General features: G+C 44.5%; 1 protein-coding gene and 1 non-coding gene across 2 annotated transcripts in view; both read left to right on the top strand.

Annotated features, from left to right (window-relative positions):
• The window catches only part of GUCY2D (guanylate cyclase 2D, retinal), a 46,879-nt gene extending 40,511 nt beyond the window's left edge, over nucleotides 1–6,368 (top strand). The window contains exons 15-18 of the mRNA XM_066590084.1: nucleotides 176–274; nucleotides 4,088–4,182; nucleotides 4,265–4,350; nucleotides 5,837–6,368. Coding sequence (XP_066446181.1) covers nucleotides 176–274; nucleotides 4,088–4,182; nucleotides 4,265–4,350; nucleotides 5,837–5,936 — 380 coding nt within the window. The 3' untranslated portion in view covers nucleotides 5,937–6,368. The remainder of the gene's footprint in view (nucleotides 1–175; nucleotides 275–4,087; nucleotides 4,183–4,264; nucleotides 4,351–5,836) is intronic.
• Nucleotides 6,369–16,547: 10,179 nt separating this feature from the next.
• TRNAI-AAU (transfer RNA isoleucine (anticodon AAU)) lies at nucleotides 16,548–16,621 on the top strand. The gene has a single exon. It is a non-coding gene; the product is annotated as a tRNA-Ile (tRNA).
• The last annotated feature ends 2,836 nt before the right edge of the window (nucleotides 16,622–19,457 follow it).

Here is a 19,457-nt window from a genome sequence, read left to right as displayed (position 1 = left end):
TATGCTATAATCATGGCTGTAACTACAGCCATAACAATAGCTTAAACGGGGCTCAGAGGCTTGGAGGCCGACTCAAGTACAAAAGGTTCTTCCTTTTTGTAGGGAAGAAACGCATTGTGGCATTTCTGTTGTCTAGCTCCACTATGTGGGTTCTGACTCCATGTTTCTTTCCCAGGGCCATGTGTAGCTGGAGTGGTTGGACTCACAATGCCACGATATTGCCTCTTTGGTGATACTGTCAATACTGCATCCCGTATGGAATCTACCGGCCTTCGTGAGTTTTCATCTTAGATTGTTCTTCCATAAAGGCTAGATGACCCATTGTTTTTAGCTATTAATGACAGCCATTTGATTTATTGATACTTTATTTACTATATGGTTGAACCCCTTATGTTTACAGAAAAGATTCATATATACACATCTCTGTACTAACTATTCAGCCTATTATTCCCAGTGTATTGCAAGTAGTACATATAGGGTTGCCACCTTTGACACGAAAAAATACCGGCCATAGTAAAAAGGGGCATGTCGGGGGCATGACTTGTGGGCGTGGCTTATATGTTTTCCTCCATTATCTCCAGGATCCCGTCCAGCGGCTGTGCGCATGCGAGGGGTCCAGGCCAGCATGTTTTCACGAGTAGTTGATGTTTAGTGTGAATCACACGTCATCTACTCGCAAAAACACACTGCAGACGCTCGTATACAATCTACACATATATAATTATATGCATGAGATACCTAGGTTACCCCAGCATGGTCCATATCACTATATTCAGGAGATATACCTCCCCTGTATACAGTGATGCTGATGTAAGGTGGATATGTCCTGTATGTAATTATATGTATAGCTGGAATAATGTTAGCCACCTAATCATACAAGATTACATACAGTAAGCGGTACATACCTCGTTGTACCACATGTACTGCTCCTCTGCTTTCATCCCCGGGTCTCGAATCTCCCAACACTGTCACAGCAGGGCCGGCCGAGCATCCATCCTGACCCCCACACATCACACACACAGCTCTGCTACATCCATCCTGACCCCCACGCATCACACACACAGCTACACTAAATCCATCCTGACACCTAGACATCCCACACACAGCTCTGCTACATCATCCTGACCCCCACACAAAGCTCTACACAGCTACACTCACTCACTCCATCCAGACCCCCACAGCTCCAAGACACATGCACACAGACACAAACACAGCTTTGCTACATCATCCTGACCCCCACACAAGCTCCGCTCCACTCACTCACTCACTCCCTCCATCCAGACCCCCACAGCTCCAAGACAGACAGACAGACACACACAATCTTACATTTACTGAGTTTCCGTGGTCATGTGATCCCTGACTCCTCCCACACAGGGTATCACATGACGTGACAACATCGGAGGTCCTAGAAGCTGCCAGGCTGGTAAAAAAAAAAATACCAGCATCGGCCTGACAGTAAAAAATACCGGCCAGGTCGGAGGTTTACCGGCAAGGTGGCAACCCTAAGTACATATGAAGTGAAAGTGGTTGCTCAGTATAAGAAAAGACATGGTTGCTTCCTTTAAAAATAGAGCCTAACTTGTCCACACATGCATGTGATATTGCCATTCATCCCCATTCACTTCAGTGGAACTGAACTTCAGTACCAGACACAACTAGAGATGAGCGAGCACCCAAATGCTCGGGTCCACGTTATTCAAGTCGAGCTTTTCGTAAAATTCGAGACCTCTACTTGAGTAACGAACCCCATTGACTACAATTGGAGACTTGAGCATTTTTGTATGTGGAACACCGGAACCCAAGCTTTTTTTTTTCTTTCTTGGTTCGTGTCTCTCTTTCTCTCTCCCCCTCCCCCTCCCCTTCCCCTTCCTGCCAGACAAAAAAATTTCGAATGACGCGCGCTGCGTCGCGGCGGGGAGGGGCCAAAACAGGCATGTCACAGCGGAGAGGAGCCAAAATCTGGGGCAGGGTCGAACACGATTTGATGCTCGTTCGAGTAACGAGCACCATCAAGTACGCTAATACTCAAACGAGCATCAAGATCGCCAGAGTACGTTCGCTCAACTCTAGACACAACACATGGATTGGTTTGGCTCTGTTTTTGGATGAAAGAGGCCATATTATTCTAATTCTGTAAACCCCCTACTAGAGCGTTACTTCTATGTGTGGCCCTTAACCACTATTGTGGGGGTCAACTCAAAAATGGTGCAGCAAACAGATAGACAGTAGCCATATCTTTGAATGTGACTTTACTCTAACAGGAGGTGTAAGACCAAGCACAGAGCTTGGCGGTTACAGAGTCATGTAAAGGCACAGAGCTTGGCGGTTACAGAGTCACGTAAAGGCGCAGAGCTTGGCGGTTACAGAGTCACGTAAAGGCACAGAGCTTGGCGGTTACAGAGTCACGTAAAGGCACAGTGCTCAGCAGATACTAATGGCAACAAAATAGTCTCTAAAAGAGGGCACACAGTGTATCAGTTACAGTCTCTTTTAGAGAGCACATGGTGTATTGGTTGCAGCATCAATTATCTAACAGGCCCCAAAGCAACTGAGTCCCGTTGGACTTGCACTCCTTTAGTATTCCAGGCACAGTGTTAAGCGGTTCCTCAGGCAAGGCAGTCACAAGCAAGGCTGCAGTTGGCATGAGTCAAAGCAGCAGGATGGCATTTTAGCACCCAGCGAGATCTCAGGGTCAACAGCTCTAGTAAGACTTGCTGCACGGTCTAAACTCCACTCTCACAGACCAGGCCAGTTTATGCTTGCATCTACCTAGCATTTCTTTGTAGCCAGTCATAGCCACATCTAACACTTGCTATATACTCTAATACTGATACGTATAGCACAGCTCTCTAAGATGCATAAAGCAGCCCCATCTATAGTCTCTGACCCTGCCCTTAGTGAAGCCTATGCAGTACCATGTTCCAGCCTTTACACCGATGACCAAAAACAATGGGATGCATGTGCTCACCTGTAAAAAATACACAAGCAGCAGAACCAGCAGTGAAATGTTAAAGAGGTACAAGACCTGCAAGTTACAGAACACAATGGAAGACAATGCATAACAAAGCTTTGCTTAAGGTACGTTTACATTGGACAATTATCACCTGAATTCTCACTGAAAACAGGAAATTTGGGCAATAATCATCCCATGTAGATTTGGGCGCCAACAGGGCACCTGCTCACCTGTTGGAGCTGCTTAGTTTTTAGCATAACTAAACACCAAGCAACTGTTAGCCTGTGTAAACAGGAGCCGCTCAATATTTGAGTGACCCCTGTTTACTGTCTGATTGTTCTCAAGGAAACCAAGAGAAACCAAATAATCTTGTAGATCTGATACCTTTTACTGGCTAACAAGAATACATGATGTTATAGCGAGCTTTCAAACCTACTCAGTATTCTTCTTTCGCATAATGGAACAGATCTAAAGACACATTTATATATATATACTTATACACATGATCACAGGGGAGGGCGCAGACATGGTATGATTAATTTGCACTTAAAATGAATTCCAGAACTGGATAAGAGGGCACAGACATGGTGTGATTAATAGCACTTAAAGATAAATACCAGAGAGGGATGAGCACAACAGTAAATACTTAATTAGCCAAGTGACAAGAGATGTGAAAGTTTTACTTTGGATGAAGTCAAGTGGGCCAGAACGATCTCTGCCTGCTCCATCTTCAGTCAGTTGAGTGACTATCGCTCCTGTGTAAGCACAGGAGTGAACGTTGGGTGGTAGTCTGTGGGATGGCTGGCGGGTGCTTATGCGCTCCACAGTCCTCACGCGTAAAAGAACTTTTAACCAGTTCCAGTCAACCTTAGTGGAACCTTTGTAGTCTAAATAGACAATAATTATGTCCACTTCAAACATAGTCTTGGTAAGGGGCTGTGGTTCATGGTAACAGGCGCTTCATCTTAATCACCCCCTTCCATCACTTCAACCAATTTAATTGATTTTGACATATTTCTGAGTATATGGATCATCAGTGCAGAAGTTCGCCTAACAAAATCACAATCTATATAGTACTTGACGAAAATAAGACATGATGTCAGAACATATTGATTTTTGTCCTATTCACCCCAGCTTACCGTATCCATGTGAACCTCAGCACGGTCAACATCTTGAACTCATTAAAGGAAGGATATAAGATGGAAGTGAGGGGTAAAACTGAACTTAAGGTAAATGGATATTCTTCTAGCTAGCTCAGCCATTACATACACCTCTAATGTATTTAACAATTGTGCTTTGGTTGGCTTGCAGGGAAAAGGTGTAGAAGATACTTATTGGCTAGTAGGAAAGGCGGGATATGATAAAACTTTACCAAACCCTCCAGATGTCATGCCAGGGTAAGTATGTATTTATGGGTTCATTCACTGATTCTGCAATTCAATGAAGATGTGACAGGTAGAGAGAGATCTGAACAGGCAACACTCAGCACTATCCGTATCTCCCATACACGTCACCTCTCCAGTGAAATATATGGAGAATGTGATGGCTAAGAATCAATGAACAAGGTCCATTGGACTCCCATTTTCCTGTTAATTGAAGATATGGATATACCATAACTGCTTAGATGGGAATCATTTAATCATAGGTCTGTATTATGATGATTCTAATTCCATATGTGTATTGGGATGGACCAAGGTTGAGGCTATGGTTGGTCCCTATCCTCTGCAGGAACTCAGGCTGCTAATAGGATCTGGGTTATGTCTGAGGGTGGATGATTCACCTCAGTCTGGGTCATTGACGGAGTCATTATGGGTGCCATTGTGGCCTTATCTTCATGGGTGGTCAACTGACACATCAGGCTCTCGTGGACAAGATCAAGCAATTCTGGGTCATTTTCAGGCTAACTTTGAGACTCATGATAGTAGGCCCAAGGCATGGTTGCGTATCTCAAACATTCTGACAAAAGAATTTGAATTATTCATGCTGCGCAGACAACTTTAATAATGAGGAATAAACAGAGTTCCGCAATGGAGCATACTTGGGCTGCAATAACAAGTAATCTTTCCAGAAACTGTATTGTTCATAGTCAGTTTCTGAATTTTGTAACCAGGAACATGCAGCAAATACTCTTCTAACATGATAGTGTGAAGCAGGACAAGTCCTTTCAAGTAACCAGGATTTCAGATGAGTAGTTCACTTACAATAACAGTCCAGTCTTCAACAAGGCCTACCAATTCTGATATGGCTGAAGTCTGATGTTTGCCTGAGTAACAGAAAAGAAGGCAGGAGGACCCAAGGACACAGCAGACTCTAGGCAGAAGCAGGGAATGATAATCGTGCCTGTAGGGCTAACCAAATGCTGCTCACTTTCTTCTTTCGTGGGTCAGGTGCTGCAGCTCTCGTCAAAACTGCTCAGTGGAGTTTCTCTGCACTTGACTCACTCACTTTACAACTTAGCCTCCTCGGCTTACCTTTCAGTTTCTGGTCAGTGATTGTGTGCCAAAGCCTTCTGCTTCCTGAGCCTTCACCCGTATTAAGGGAACAAGCAATTAAAGAACCAGACACTGTAATAATAATATAATAATATTTATTTGTATAGCGCATACAAAGACCATGTGAGTTAACATGGTCCCCTTCATACATGTGAGTGCATGGAATATTAGTTACATGATGTGTAGCCTTTATGCCCATGTTGACCTCAACTGAAGGTTAGCCATCAAACAAATGTGACCTTTGTGAAAACATCTTGAAAACATGATGTATTTAATAGAAGCCATGATTTACTGTAGCTAGTTCAGCTGTATTTTTGCCTAATGGATTAGATAAACTTGAGTTTAGTAGCATCTGCTTAATATTATCATTTTCTCCTGTTACCCCTCACAGGGCAGGTAATCATGGAATCAGCCTTGATGAAATTCCCGAGAGGAGGAGAAAGAAACTTGAAATGGAGAGAGACATAGTCAACAAGCAGAAAATGAAGTGATTGACTTGTCTTATGTCCATGACTTCATCAGCAAAAGCCTTTGGAGAATCACAGGAACATCATATGACATATTCTTCAGTGCTTTGACTTGATCAAATACAAGTCATGAATCCAAAGATGACTTTGTTGGGCACATGATGCGGATAGTTCTGTCTGATAGCATAAATATCACATTGTGGTCCTCTACAGTCTGTCGAATGTGATCGTGCTCTTATCAGCCCAATGACTGACTATATCTTCAACCTGAAAGATAATCTCTTGAATGAAAACATCCTTCCCAACCATGGAAGGCATTCAGTAGATCATTGTAGATGTTCCTCCTTGAAGATAATCTAAGCCATATTACTTGTAAGGTTATCTCACATCTTGATATTGAAGGACTTTCTGTGATGTGTTTATGAGACTTCATAAAGGGCACATTGAGATACTGTATAGGGGTTGAATAAAAATGTATAGTAATTGGATCAAAATGTGGTAAACTTCTTTCACATTATCCATCATTAAGGGTTTCCTTCTTCCCTTTGCTGGAATACAATCCCATTCTTTGTAAAAAAAAAATAAAAAAAAATAATAAGTACTGAGATCCCAACTAATAAGGGAGATGGGATAATACCTCCACAGTGCCACCTATTAGAAGGCAGCATTCCTTCAAGCCAAAGTCAGACTCTTTATACAAGCCTTGTAACAATGACTGGAAATTAAAAGCAAAGCCAGACTATGTAAAGACAACTGTCTGTACATGGAGTCTGGCTTTGCTTTTAATTCCCAGTCATTGTTACAACGCTTGTATAAAGAGTGACTTTGGCTTGAAGGAATGGTGCCTTTCAATAGCTGGCACTGTGGAGGTATAATTCCATCTCCCTTATTTGCATATTACACAGATTACACAAACATTCAGATGACTTTGTTGGCCATGTGGTGTGGATAATACTGTCGAGTGTTGAGTGAACCAAACCAGTAGAGCCCTGTTTTGGATTGAACTTTGCTAAAAGTTTTATTTGGCACGAGCCTAAACCGAGCTGTTAGCAAAGTTCTACTTGGAACAGGGTTCTACTAGTTCGGCCCACTCAACCCTAGTCCTGAATATTGGTATATAACATTGTCTAGGAGCCATAAAAGCCCCGTAAAACACTGAGTAACCGGTATGTACTCTCAGACTGTTATACAGGGATTTATGGCCGACAGTGTTATACACTAGTTTTAGAGATTTTGCTGAACTTCTAGTTTGGGATGAATCAAACTTTTCAAAAATTTGTCATCACTGGTGCTATCTCATAGAATTTATATCACATTGTATTCTCTGCTATCTGTCAAATGCGAAGTTGCTCTTATTATCCCAATGATCATGTCTTTATCATTCATGAGCTGAATGGCTGTCAATCTATATATATAAAGACGAAAGCCCTCACTGATTCACTCACTGACTGACTCACTGACTGACTCGCCAAAAGTTCTCCAACTTCCCGATGTTGTAGAAACATGAATTTTGGCACAAGCATAGATTATCTCCAAAATAGGAAAAGTAATTGGGTCCCAACTCGATTATTCAATTCTAGCGCAAAATAATTGGTGTCGAAATTTAACGTACATAACCTAAATCTCTCACTTCCCAATGTCATAGAAACTTAAAATTTGGCACGGGCATTGACTATGTCATAAATAGGAAAGTTAATGGGTCCCAACTCGATTATTCAATTCTATGCGCAAAAGAATGTGTCCAAATTTTACGTACGGAATCTAATTCTCTCACTTCCCGGTGTCATAGAAACTCGAAATTTGGCAGGAGCATTGATTATGTCATAAAAAGGAAAAGATAATGGGTCCCAACTCGATTATTCAATTCTATGCGCAAAAGAATTAGCGTCCAAATTTTACGTACGGAGTCTAATTCTCTCACTTTCCGGTGTCATAGAAATGTGAAATTTGGCAGGAGCATTGATTATGTCATAAATAGGACAAGCTAATGGGTTCCAACTTGATTATTCATTTCTATGCGCAAAAGAATTAGCATCCAAATTTTACATACGGAATGTAATTTTCTGACTTTCCGGTGTCATAGAAACGTGAAATTTGGCACTAGCATTGATTATGTCATAAATAGGAAAAGCTAATAGGTCCCAACTCCATTATTCAATTCTAGCGCAAAAGAACTAGCGTCCAAATTTTACGTACGGAATCTAATTCTCTCACTTCTTGGTGTCATAGAAACATGAAATTTGGAACGGGCATTGATTATGTCATAAATAGGAAAAGTTAATGGGTCCCACCTCGATTGTTCAATTCTAAGCGCAAAAGAATTAGTGTCCACATTTTACGTACAAAATCTAATTCTCTCACTTCCCGAAGTCATAGAAACTTGAAATTTGGCACGGGCATTGATTATGTCATAAATAGGAAAAGTTAATGGGTCCCAACTCGATTATTCAATTCTAAGTGCAAAAGAATTAGTGTCCAAATTTTACGTATGGAATCTAATTCTCTCACTTCCTGATGTCATTTTATATAATGGAAACGTCGCATGGTTACCTCCCTGTGGTGTTTCCTGGGTAACGCAGAGAACTATGCAAAATGGTGAACATATGTTTTTCCGGTATCTCTAAAGTAATCACGACTTCGGAAGATTTTCCGTGTGAACACCAGATAAACACCAGTACCAAATTAACTCGGGCAAAGCCGGGTATATCAGCTAGTTTAATATATGGACGAACTGAGTCCACCAGCTGCCTCTCAGAAGCTCTCCACTTACGCTCATAGAGGAGTGTCCCAAGCCCTAATAGGGCCTATGGACAGGGGTTGCCCTGATGGCATAACCTCTTTAAGGAAATATTCTCCACTAGAAGCAGCACTTCTAGGGAATAATACTCCCTTAATACTACATCAGATGGAAAGCAGCACATTTCATAAAGTTCTGTATTGCCTCCTGAAATCGGAGGCATATGAGTGCAGTATGGGCCGTAGGAGTGGTGTATAAGGTGACTTGCGTGTAACCATAATACTATCATGTGGATGGGGCCTCAAAAGTCACTGCATATCAAGCTATGATATTGCATGCAGTATGAATATAAATACTAGATGACTATTTTGGTTATATAACATATAAATAAAGGACTCATTTAGAAAACTCATCTCCAGACACCGTATTACAGAATTTGATGTTGATAGAGGGGTCCTCTGTTCAGGATCCTAACCTCATGGCCAGAATGGAGAGACGTTTCAAAGAGCACCATTCACTCTGGAGGACCTGGACCTGTTGTGCATCACATGGACGACTCATTGATGTGAAGGTGTAATGCTCAATTTTCCTTGTGGTGGTGCTGGAAATTGAATACCTTAAATAATTATTAGAAAAATGGTTAGAATCCTTATGCGCTCATTTGGTGAAAGTAAATGAGGAATCGTTGTGTCACTTGGAAAAGTGGAGGTCTTCTCAAGCTGAAAATTGAGGCAGCCCCACTCCCTCTAGCCCAAGTGATCTGGTGGTCCCGGAACTGTTTCTAAAAAACCTTTATTTTCATGGCAAACAGCAAAATTGGAGAGTACAGATGTAGAGTACAGAAGCAACGCCTTTATCAAGCATACAGAGGTATAATCTGTAGAAACATTTATAGTGCATAATTATTTAGGGCTCACCTGAAGTTATCCCATAGATTAGTGTTCTGTCGGCCAGGGTGCATATTAGCCTTTTATATTAGCCTCCCCACTTCTACAGGAGCCAACATAAACAACCAATCACCGTGAATCAGCCAACCCAAATAACCAATCATCGTGAATCAGCCAACCCAAATAACCAATCACCGGGAATGAGTAAATCCAAACAACCAATCAGGTTGCAAATGGTGTGGATTTGGGGAGTAATATAGATATATGCAGCTGGGGCGCCGGTTGGGAGTGTGACGTCACCTGAGCGTCTCACATGATATCCGGGAATATGTCTACTGTTTGGAACACATATGCGTTCCATTCAGTATTAAAGCCTTGGTGGGTGACGTAATGATGTCCTCCCCTACACCACGTTGGGTCACATGACTTCATTCAACCAACTTTATTGAGATTTGAATACTTATTGTCAACTTTCCCCTACAGTCTACAGCTGTAAGACCTATCAGGTTTTTGGGGAGGCTTGAAATATAAGGCCTTCCCCAAAGATAGGACCTAGCTCAGATGTCCCACAAAAAAAACAAAAAACACAATGCTGACCTGCTCCCCGGTGTCCCGATGGTCTTAGGCGGCGCTGCGGTAAGCTGCGTCCTCCTTGTCTCACAGCAGAGCTTCTGCAGGTGACGGGGCTTCGAATACCCCGTCTCCAGCAAAGCGAGCACTGTGATTGGCTGATTGAGTGCCGGCAGCCAATCACAGCCGGCGCTCAATGAGCCAATCACAGCCATTCACTGAATGGGCGCCGCCGAAGACCATCGGGAGGCATCGGGACACCGCGGACTAGGTGAGTATAAGGTCCCCCTGAAAATAAGACACTGTGCCCTTTTTGGGGGCAAAAAATATAAGACAGTGTCTTATTTTTAGGGAAACACGTTAGTATGAAAGGAGCGCTGGCTGTGCATGCACAGGCAATACTTTATTCATTTCAATGGGGCTGACAAAAATACCTGAGCGCTTGCTGCTCGGCTGTGTCTGGCAGTCCCATTAGAACTAAATGGAGCTGCAGCAGGCTTGCGTGCCCAGGGTTTCATTCAATCTTTTCCTCATTGCAGGAAGTGCAGTAAGCCTGCTAATCAGCACGTTATCTCCTATCCTACAGATATGGGGTAATGTGATCCTGATACAACCTTTAAAGCAACCTTCCAAGCCTGGAGTTTAGCCACTATTGTTACTGCTCCAAGTTGTAGGAGAGTCACTGTGGAGTGTAAGCCAGCGAGCCACCTCTTGGTCCAGTGCTTAGTAGTCCCACCTCCAGGTCATGCTGCCAGCCTGGAGGCGTCATGATGTACTCAGTGAAGCGGCATTGAGCTGTATGGTGCCATTGTTAGTTTCGCCTATTCATACCCCACTCTAATTCATTTTCAGGCTGCAGCTTGACTAGCGCCTCGTGTCCAGCAATAGTAGTGAGTGAGCCTATGTGAGTTCATAAGCGGGCAGCCTGGCGCAGGCAGCCATTAGTAGACAAGCCACGTCAGCCACCCCAGCTGCATTAAAGGGGTTGTCCCGCGCCGAAACGGGTTTTTTTTTTTTTCAATAGCTCCCCCGTTCGGCGCGAGACAAACCCGATGCAGGGGTTAAACAAGAAAACCGCACAGTGCTTACCTGAATCCCCGCGCTCCGGTGACTTCTTACTTACCGGTTGAAGATAGCCGCCGGGATCTTCTCCCTCGGTGGACCGCAGCTCTTCTGTGCGGTCCATTGCCGATTCCAGCCTCCTGATTGGCTGGAATCGGCACGTGACGGGGCGGAGCTACAAGGAGCCGCTCTCCGGCACGAGCGGCCCCATTCAGAAAAGAAGAAGAGCGGACTGCGCAAGCACGTCTAATCTGGCAATTAGACGCTGAAAATTAGACGGAACCATGGAGACGAGGACGCCAGCAACGGAACAGGTAAGTGAATAACTTCTGTATGGCTCATAATTAATGCACAATGTACATTACAAAGTGCATTAATATGGCCATACAGAAGTGTATAGACCCACTTGCTTTCGCGGGACAACCCCTTTAATCTAGAAGTCATCAGGTCCAGTGCTGCCCGCCTCTATGTCTCAGGTGGGTATTAATTGATTATTTGAAACCTAAGGGTACGTTCACATACTAACAATGCATACTAATGCACAGTGTACATCAGGTAGTCAGACAAGCAGTGTGGCCATCTTTGTTTGTCCAAGACCAGAGAATCACCCTAAGGCCGGATGCACACGGCCGTATGCGGAATCTGCTTGCGGAGGTCTGCAGAAGGTCCCAGCTGCAGAATCTGCAATTCAATCCAATCCTGTGAGACCCCTCTAAGTGCATGTGTTTTGGGCTGACAATCAGTTTTTAAGTGGGGCATAATTGAAAAAATTTGCATTGCTTATCTTCTACAGCTGCTATATATCACACTGTATGTAGAAGCTTCAACAGCAGCCCGGCTGACAACCATTTCTCCTGCGCCCCCCCATACTCATGAATGCTCAGCCCAGCCCAGGTGTTCATGTGTTTTACATGGTGGCAGTGGAGAAATCAAAAGCTAGATGACCCTGGTGGTAGCTTACCTCCAATTGGGGTGGGGTAAAAGGTTTGGGCATTGAAACTCCAAATCATCAATGATTGTTATAGTTGTGACAATACAAATAATCTGTATATTATTTTATATCCTGTGAAACGTGTTTGTGAGGTTGGCTTTCACATGGATCTTTTTAATGTCCGTCGTGATACCAATTCCGACGCCCAGCATTTCCATCATCTATCGGCAAATGATTTATAATAAAAATATCACAGGGTGGGAATGAATATAATTCTAGGGACTTTTTAAACAATCCTGGATCTGACAGCAAACACTATTTTTGAAAAGATAACGAGGAAGATTTAAAAGAACTTGTACAAGAGAAATATGGAGGAGTTGTCTGTAACATCTGCAGGTTCAAATCACAACTCAGCCCCTTAAGTCTGTCGTTCAGTGTAAATGCATGGCCGAACTGAACGACGAACAAGAACCTGTTCGCTACTCCGTTGTCGTTCAGTTTCTGCATGCATAAAACTGAACGACGGATCGGCCCATGTCAGTAGGCAGTCCTTCATCTATGAATGACTGCCTGTTCACTGTGAATGGAGGCGGGTGGGTCAGAACGATCCATTCACTAGTTATGATCCTTTCGTGTAAAAGGGCCAAACTTGAGAGATACTGACACCTGCTGGCCACTGTGATTAAAAATGATGATTGTATTTTCCTGAGTCCTGATGGATCTCTTGCTTTAGAAAACTTTCAAGATGGAAGAGAAAACTTTTGGTACAGCTGAACTATACTCAGAATCTGTGCTCCCTTTTATTGAATCCAGAACAGATGTTTATATACCAACAATGCAGTTTAGAAGGAATACGTATTTGGAAGACAATTTATATTTAACGCTTCAAAGGGCTTTCTGAGTACATTTTTTCATTTTAAATTGTACTGAAAATGCCCCCCCCCCCCCCCCAAAAAAAAAAAAAATTGTACTAACTTGTACTCACAAATCCCAGGTCCCTACAGGTCCAGCGCAGCATCTCTGTTCTCCCTGTTTCAGTCTGTTTACAGAACATCACAGATTACTGCAGCCAATCACAGAACTGAGCGGTTGAACACTGAGGTCATTGATTGGCTGCTGCAGCCTGTGACATTCTATTCACAGGTTGACTCTGCAGCTTATAAACAGACACAGCGGAGTGAACCGAGATGCTGTGCAGGAACTGCAGGGACCAGAGATGGGTAAGTGCAGGTCAGTTTATTTTGTTTACAATAATAACAAAACTTTGTACATTCAACAAATATATGTGAAGGTGCACAATAAGCCATGGCTGACAAAAACAGTAACAAATGCACACTTGAGGACTCATAAACACTTAATATCTGCATGAAAATACACAACTGTTGTTTATATTTAAAAAATGCAAGGTTTTTGCCACACCATTTGATCAAATTATGTGGGCCCATCTGCCGCATCCAGATGAACATAGCTCTATAGACACGTCTCTTTGGGCTAAAAAGACCCTACATGGGAAAGCTGGATACCTGGCTATATACTATCATTGAACCACATAGGATAGAGGTGTCCAACCTGTGACCCACAGGCTGGGCGTGGCCCAGGATGAATGCAGTCCGCAGGGGTGAATGCAGTCTACAGGGGTGAATTGGCCATTTACTGCATCTGGGAAATTCCCAGTGGGTCAGCTACTGTGCTTCATTATACACAGGGCCGGCCGCTGTCAACTACTACTGTGTCACTGAAGTAATGGGGTACAGAAAGACTGGTGCACAAGGGGTAGGAGCCCAGGGGTGGGCATTCACATCAATAAAAGAATGCAGGTTATCTATAAGCAGAGAGATGGTGAGGGAACACTTAGCTAAATTCAATGAATTCAAGTCTCAACGTCCAGATGAATTACATCCTAGGATACTAAAGGAAGCAGCGAGGTAATTGCTAAACTATTCGCCATAATCTTTGAAAATTCCTGGAGAACAGGAGAAGTCCCAGAAGATTGGAAAAGGGCAAATGTTGTCCCTATCTTCAAAAAAGGGAAGAAGGTCGATGCAGGAAACTACAGGCCTGTGAGCCTGACTTCTATACCGGGAGAAATCTTTGATCAAATTATTAAACAGCATGTATGTAAGTACTTGAATAAAAATGGAGTAATTAACCAGAGCCAGCATGGGTTGTTAACAAACAAGTCATGTCAGACAAATCTTATTTCCTCCTATGATAATATCACTGACTGGGTTGATCAGGGAAATGCAGTGGATATAGTATATCTTGACTTTAGTAAAGTATTTGACAAAGTATCTCATACTATACTTATTGGAAAAATGATCAAATATGGGATTGACAAGGCAACTGTTAGGTGGATTCACAACTGGCTGAGTAATCGTACTCAAAGAGTGGTCATAAATGGCTGCGCATCCAAGTGGGAGAATGTATTAAGTGGGGTATCATAAGGCTCTGTCCTAGGCCCAGTGTTGTTCAACATTTTTATAAATGATCTGGAGGAGGCAATTGAGGGGGAACTGATAAAATTTGCTGACGACACAAAGTTAGGATGGAAAGCTAACACTAGGGAAGAGAGAGAGTATTCAAAAAGATCTAGAAAAGCTTGAACAGTGGCTGACGACTAACAGAATGGTATTTAACAAGAAGAAATGCAAAGTCCTACATCTGGGCAAGAAAAATGAAAAAAGCACATACAGAATGAGAGGAATTGGGCTAAGCAGCAGCACATGTGAAAAAGACTTGTGTATACTAATAGATCATAGACTGAACATGAGTCAACAATGTGATACAGCAGCCAAAAAGGAAAACACAATTCTGGGATGTATTAAGAGAAGCATAGAGTCTAGATCACGTGGGGTCATTATCCCCCTCTACTTTTCATTAGTCAGACCTGGTCAGGAAAACTGTTTCCAGTTCTGGGCACCCCACTTTAAAAAAAGACATATACAAACTGGAGCAAGTTCAGAGAAGAGTTACCAAGAGAGTGAGCAGTCTGCAAATCATGTCCTATGAAGAACGGTTAAAGGATCTGGGATTGTTTAGCTTGCAAAAAAGAAGGCTGAGAGGAGACAATAGCTATCTACAAATATCTGAAGGGCTGTCACAGTGCAGAGGGATCAACCCTATTCTCATCTGCACAAGGAAAGACTAGAAGCAACGGGATGAAACTGAAAGGGAGGAGACACAAATTAGATATTAGAAAAAAACTTTCTGACAGTGAGGGTGCATTCAGATGACCGTATATGGGCAGCGTAATTATGCCAGCCAATATACGGCGTCTCTCTCTGCAGGGGGTGGAGGCTGCAAGAACTGGGAGCAGTGCTCTGAGCTCCCGCCCCCTCTCTGCCTCCTCTCCACCCCGCACTCCGCCCCTCTGCACTATTTGAAATGAGAGGAGGCTGGACAGGGCGGGCTAAATTCCGGGAATTAGCTCCACCCCATCCCACCTCCTCTTTTTGCAACTAGTGCAGGGGGGTGGAGAGGAGGCAGAGAGGGGGCAGGAGCTCAGAGCACTGCTCCCGGCTCTTCCAGCCTCCTTCCCCTGCAGAGAGAGACACAGTATATCAGCCGGTGTGAATACCGGGCCGATATACGGTCGTCTGAATGCACCCTGAGGGTGATCAATGAGTGGAACAGTTTACCATGGGAGGTGGTGAGTTCTTCTTCAATGGAAGTCTTCAAACAAAGGCTGGACAAATATCTGTCTGGGATGATTTCGTGCACTGAGCAGGGGGTCGGACCCGATGACCCTGGAGGTCCCTTCCAACTCTACCATTCTATGATTCTATGAAATGCTGCCAACCTGGAGCGGTCTGAATGTAGTCAGTGTAATAATAGGAAGCAGCCTGGTGCTATTATAAGCTCTGCCTTTTACTGCCCCCTCTCTAATTATTTCTTGGGCTGCTGCTAGGCCAGTGCCCAGAAGCAGTACTGTGAGTGAGGGTGCCGGCAGACGAGCGTAGGCGTATTTACGTTCGCACGAGCGCAACGTATAATCGCCCGAGCGATCGTTTTTCACCGATCACGACCACAGCTAGAAAGCGTATTTTCGTTTGTTCCTACTTTGCAAACGGTCTTTTCGGCGATCGAATATGCGTTGGCGCGTATTTCGGTCGCATATGTTCCGTTTTTTTCGAATTTCCGTTTTTACGCGCCGTAAAATCGCCCATGTGAACGAATACATTCGAAACCATTGCCTCAGATGGTCACGTATATACGTTTGGTCGCAAAAACGCGTCGTTTATGCGCTCGTCTGCCCGCACCCTGAGTCTGCGAGTTTATGAGCGAGCGGCCCAGTGCAGACAGTAGTTAGTTGAATAGCCAGGTCAGCCACCCCAGCTGTATTAATTTGGAAGTAATTAGATGGTTGTTACCCACCTTTGTGCCTCAGATAGGTAATGATTGTTTGAACCCTAAGGCTCGATTCACACACATAAAGTTGAGAGCAAGGTGGCCGGTTAGCTCAGTTGGTTAGAGCGTGGTGCTAATAACGCCAAGGTCGCGGGTTCGATCCCCGTACGGGCCAATTTTTTTTCTACTATTACATCAATTTATTTTTGCAGGCGAGGGCTCCAGAACTGAGTACAGTAATAAAAAAAACACAAGAAACAATATGAAAAACAATCAAGACAAAGCCAAGATGCACTCATGTACCGTGCAACACAAGCAATGTTTTTGAGGATGTGTTCCCTTTAAGAAAAAAATACACAGTTTAATACTAGTGGAGCTTTACACAATGTATTTGCGCCCTGAGCAAGGCTTTTTGCAAGCATATTGGTGTGTATAACGGCACTTTTTCTGCCTGCAGGGCATCTTCAAACAAATGCACCGATTGCAATGGTTTATTAGTTCCAGGTGTGTTCTTTTCCAGAAGAATAGCACATTATTTCACGCATCTCCTTGCGTATTGCATGCACATTTATGCACCGCCACTGATTATTACAGGGACATTTGGTGTGCAAATAAGCAAAAAGATAGAGCATGCTCTATTTTTTTTAATTAACCGAATGCATACCCAACATACAGAAGTGTGAATGAACACCTTGAAATGAGTGGGTTCTATTCTCTGTATATTTCACGTGCAAATATGCCTGTTTGAAGCTGGCCTTAGGGCATGTTCACCCCTGACCTAGGGCATAAAAATGCAAGGATCCTGGGGCACACATTTGATTAAAGCCATGGCTTATATGTACTTCATTCACCCATCTGTTCCAGGTGGTTTAACAATAGTATATAGCCAGATATGCAGCTTTTCCATCCATGTGGAGGCTTTTTAGCCCAAAGCGTCTATGGAGAATTGTTTTTGCATGCGTAAAATATATATGCTCAATACGCAGAGAACAGAACCCATTGATGTCAATAGATTCATTCTTATGAGCGTGTTTTGCAAAAGAAATAGGGGCTGCTCTATTTTCCAGTGTATTTTTGCACCAAGAGCCCCATAGAAGCCTGCCGCTGCATAAGCAAAAAGTACATTAATATGTACAGTCATACGCACAAATCAACCTCATATACCTCGTTCATAGTGCAAATAGGTTGCGCTGAAGCAAGCGTATTTGCGTATAAGTTCGTCTGAAGCCGCCCTTAAAGGTATCTTTACACAGGACGTCTGTTGGGTGCATTAGCATTTAAACAGAAGCAATAGTCGTTCTGTGAATGGAGATGGAACAGCCAGAGATCACTTCTGGATGATGATCTGTGATCTCCTTTATTATAACTGTGTGACAGGAGCTTCTAATCATCAGCAGTAACTGTGATAGGAGTTTGTGCCCCACCCCCATGATGTGCTTGTGTGGCAGAGCCCATGTAATATCAGCATGAAATAAATTATTCTGATTGAAAAACTGACTTATTAAAGGGGTTGTCTCGAGGAAGCAGTGACATTTTTTTTTCCCCAGTCCCCCTTATTAAGCAAACATTACTAAGCCCCCCTGTAAATGACTTTTCTAGCCGGTTTCTACTTACAGTTCCAGCGTTTCAGCAACTTTCCCCAAGATGGCCGCCGGCTCTTTTCCCGTCGCTTGCTGTAGCCCGACGTGCGCGCTCCCGAGACGCTACCAGCTGTGTCTCCCTGACAACCAGACGCCCCGCAGCCGCCGACCGGACCCCACAGCCACCGACCGGACCCCACAGCCACCGACCGGGCCTCGGGATTGAATGCGGCCGACCACGGCACACGCTCTTGGGCCACAGTCACCCACCGCCAGGCAGCAGGTAACCGGCGCTAGGCCCCGGCTCCCCCGCGCTAGGCCCCGGCTCCCCCGCGCTAGGCCCCGGCTCCCCAGCGCTAGGCCCCGGCTCCCCAGCGCTAGGCCCCTGGCCACAGCGGTAGGCCCCGGGGCCCAGCGGTAGGCCCCGGGGCCACAGCGGTAGGCTCCGGGGCCACAGCGGTAGGCTCCGGGGCCACAGCGGTACAGTCCCCCCTGCGCACACATCACCCCCGACCCCTCACTTACATGGGCGGCTGGGCAGCTTCACGGCAGGGCTGCTGGGCAGCTTCACGGCAGGGCTGCTGGGCTGCTGAAGTTTCTGCACCCCTCTCTAAGAGAGGATGGTAGCAGAATGGCCGCTCCAGCGCGCTCCCGAGAAGTTACAGCTCGTCTGCGCATGCGCAGAAGAGCTGTAGCGGCTAGCACGCTGAAGCGGCTCGTGCTCAGAGCAGAAGACCGGACTGCGCAAGCGCGTCTAAAAAAGCAAGCCGCCAGTGAAATTAGACGGATCCATGGAGACGAGGACGCTAGCAACGGAGCAGGTAAGTGAATAACTTCTGTATGGCTCATATTTAAAGCACGATGTACATTACAAAGTGCATTAATATGGCCATACAGAAGTGTATAACCCCACTTGCTGCCGCGGGACAACCCCTTTAAGAGAACATAATGCCAAGTAATTCTAAGGTGTTTAGAATAGGATCTCACAACCCACTTGAGGAGAACACTACCATTGAGAGGATTCCCCGGAGTGGCCTTTTAAAGAGGTTTTCTGGGCAAAAAACTATTGATGACCTATCCCCAGGATAGATCATCAATATTGCTGGATCCCTGACAATGAGCTGATTGTGCAGCCTGCTGTCACTGCATTAGGGCAGGACATGCATCATAGGGGAGGAGAGATGAAGTGCCTAGCTGACTTTACTCCCATGAAAGTCAATGGGAGCTGAAGCAGCTGTTACATTACCGCCTCTGACATTGGGGACGGCCATGGAAGTGCAATAGCTGCTTCAGCTTCCATTAATTTCCATGGGAGTGAAGCCGGATAGGCAACTTCCTTTGCCATCCCCTTTTTACACACATCCAAGCCACTGTACTGCAGCAGGCCAGGCGATCAACTCACGGGGACCCTGGAATAGTGGGTACTCAGCA

Source organism: Eleutherodactylus coqui, chromosome 2 (genome assembly GCF_035609145.1).
Source record: "Eleutherodactylus coqui strain aEleCoq1 chromosome 2, aEleCoq1.hap1, whole genome shotgun sequence".
Classification (NCBI taxonomy): Eukaryota; Metazoa; Chordata; class Amphibia; order Anura; family Eleutherodactylidae; genus Eleutherodactylus; species Eleutherodactylus coqui.
The sequence above is the reverse complement of the archived record's forward strand: the minus strand, read 5'-3'. Positions and strand labels throughout refer to the sequence as shown.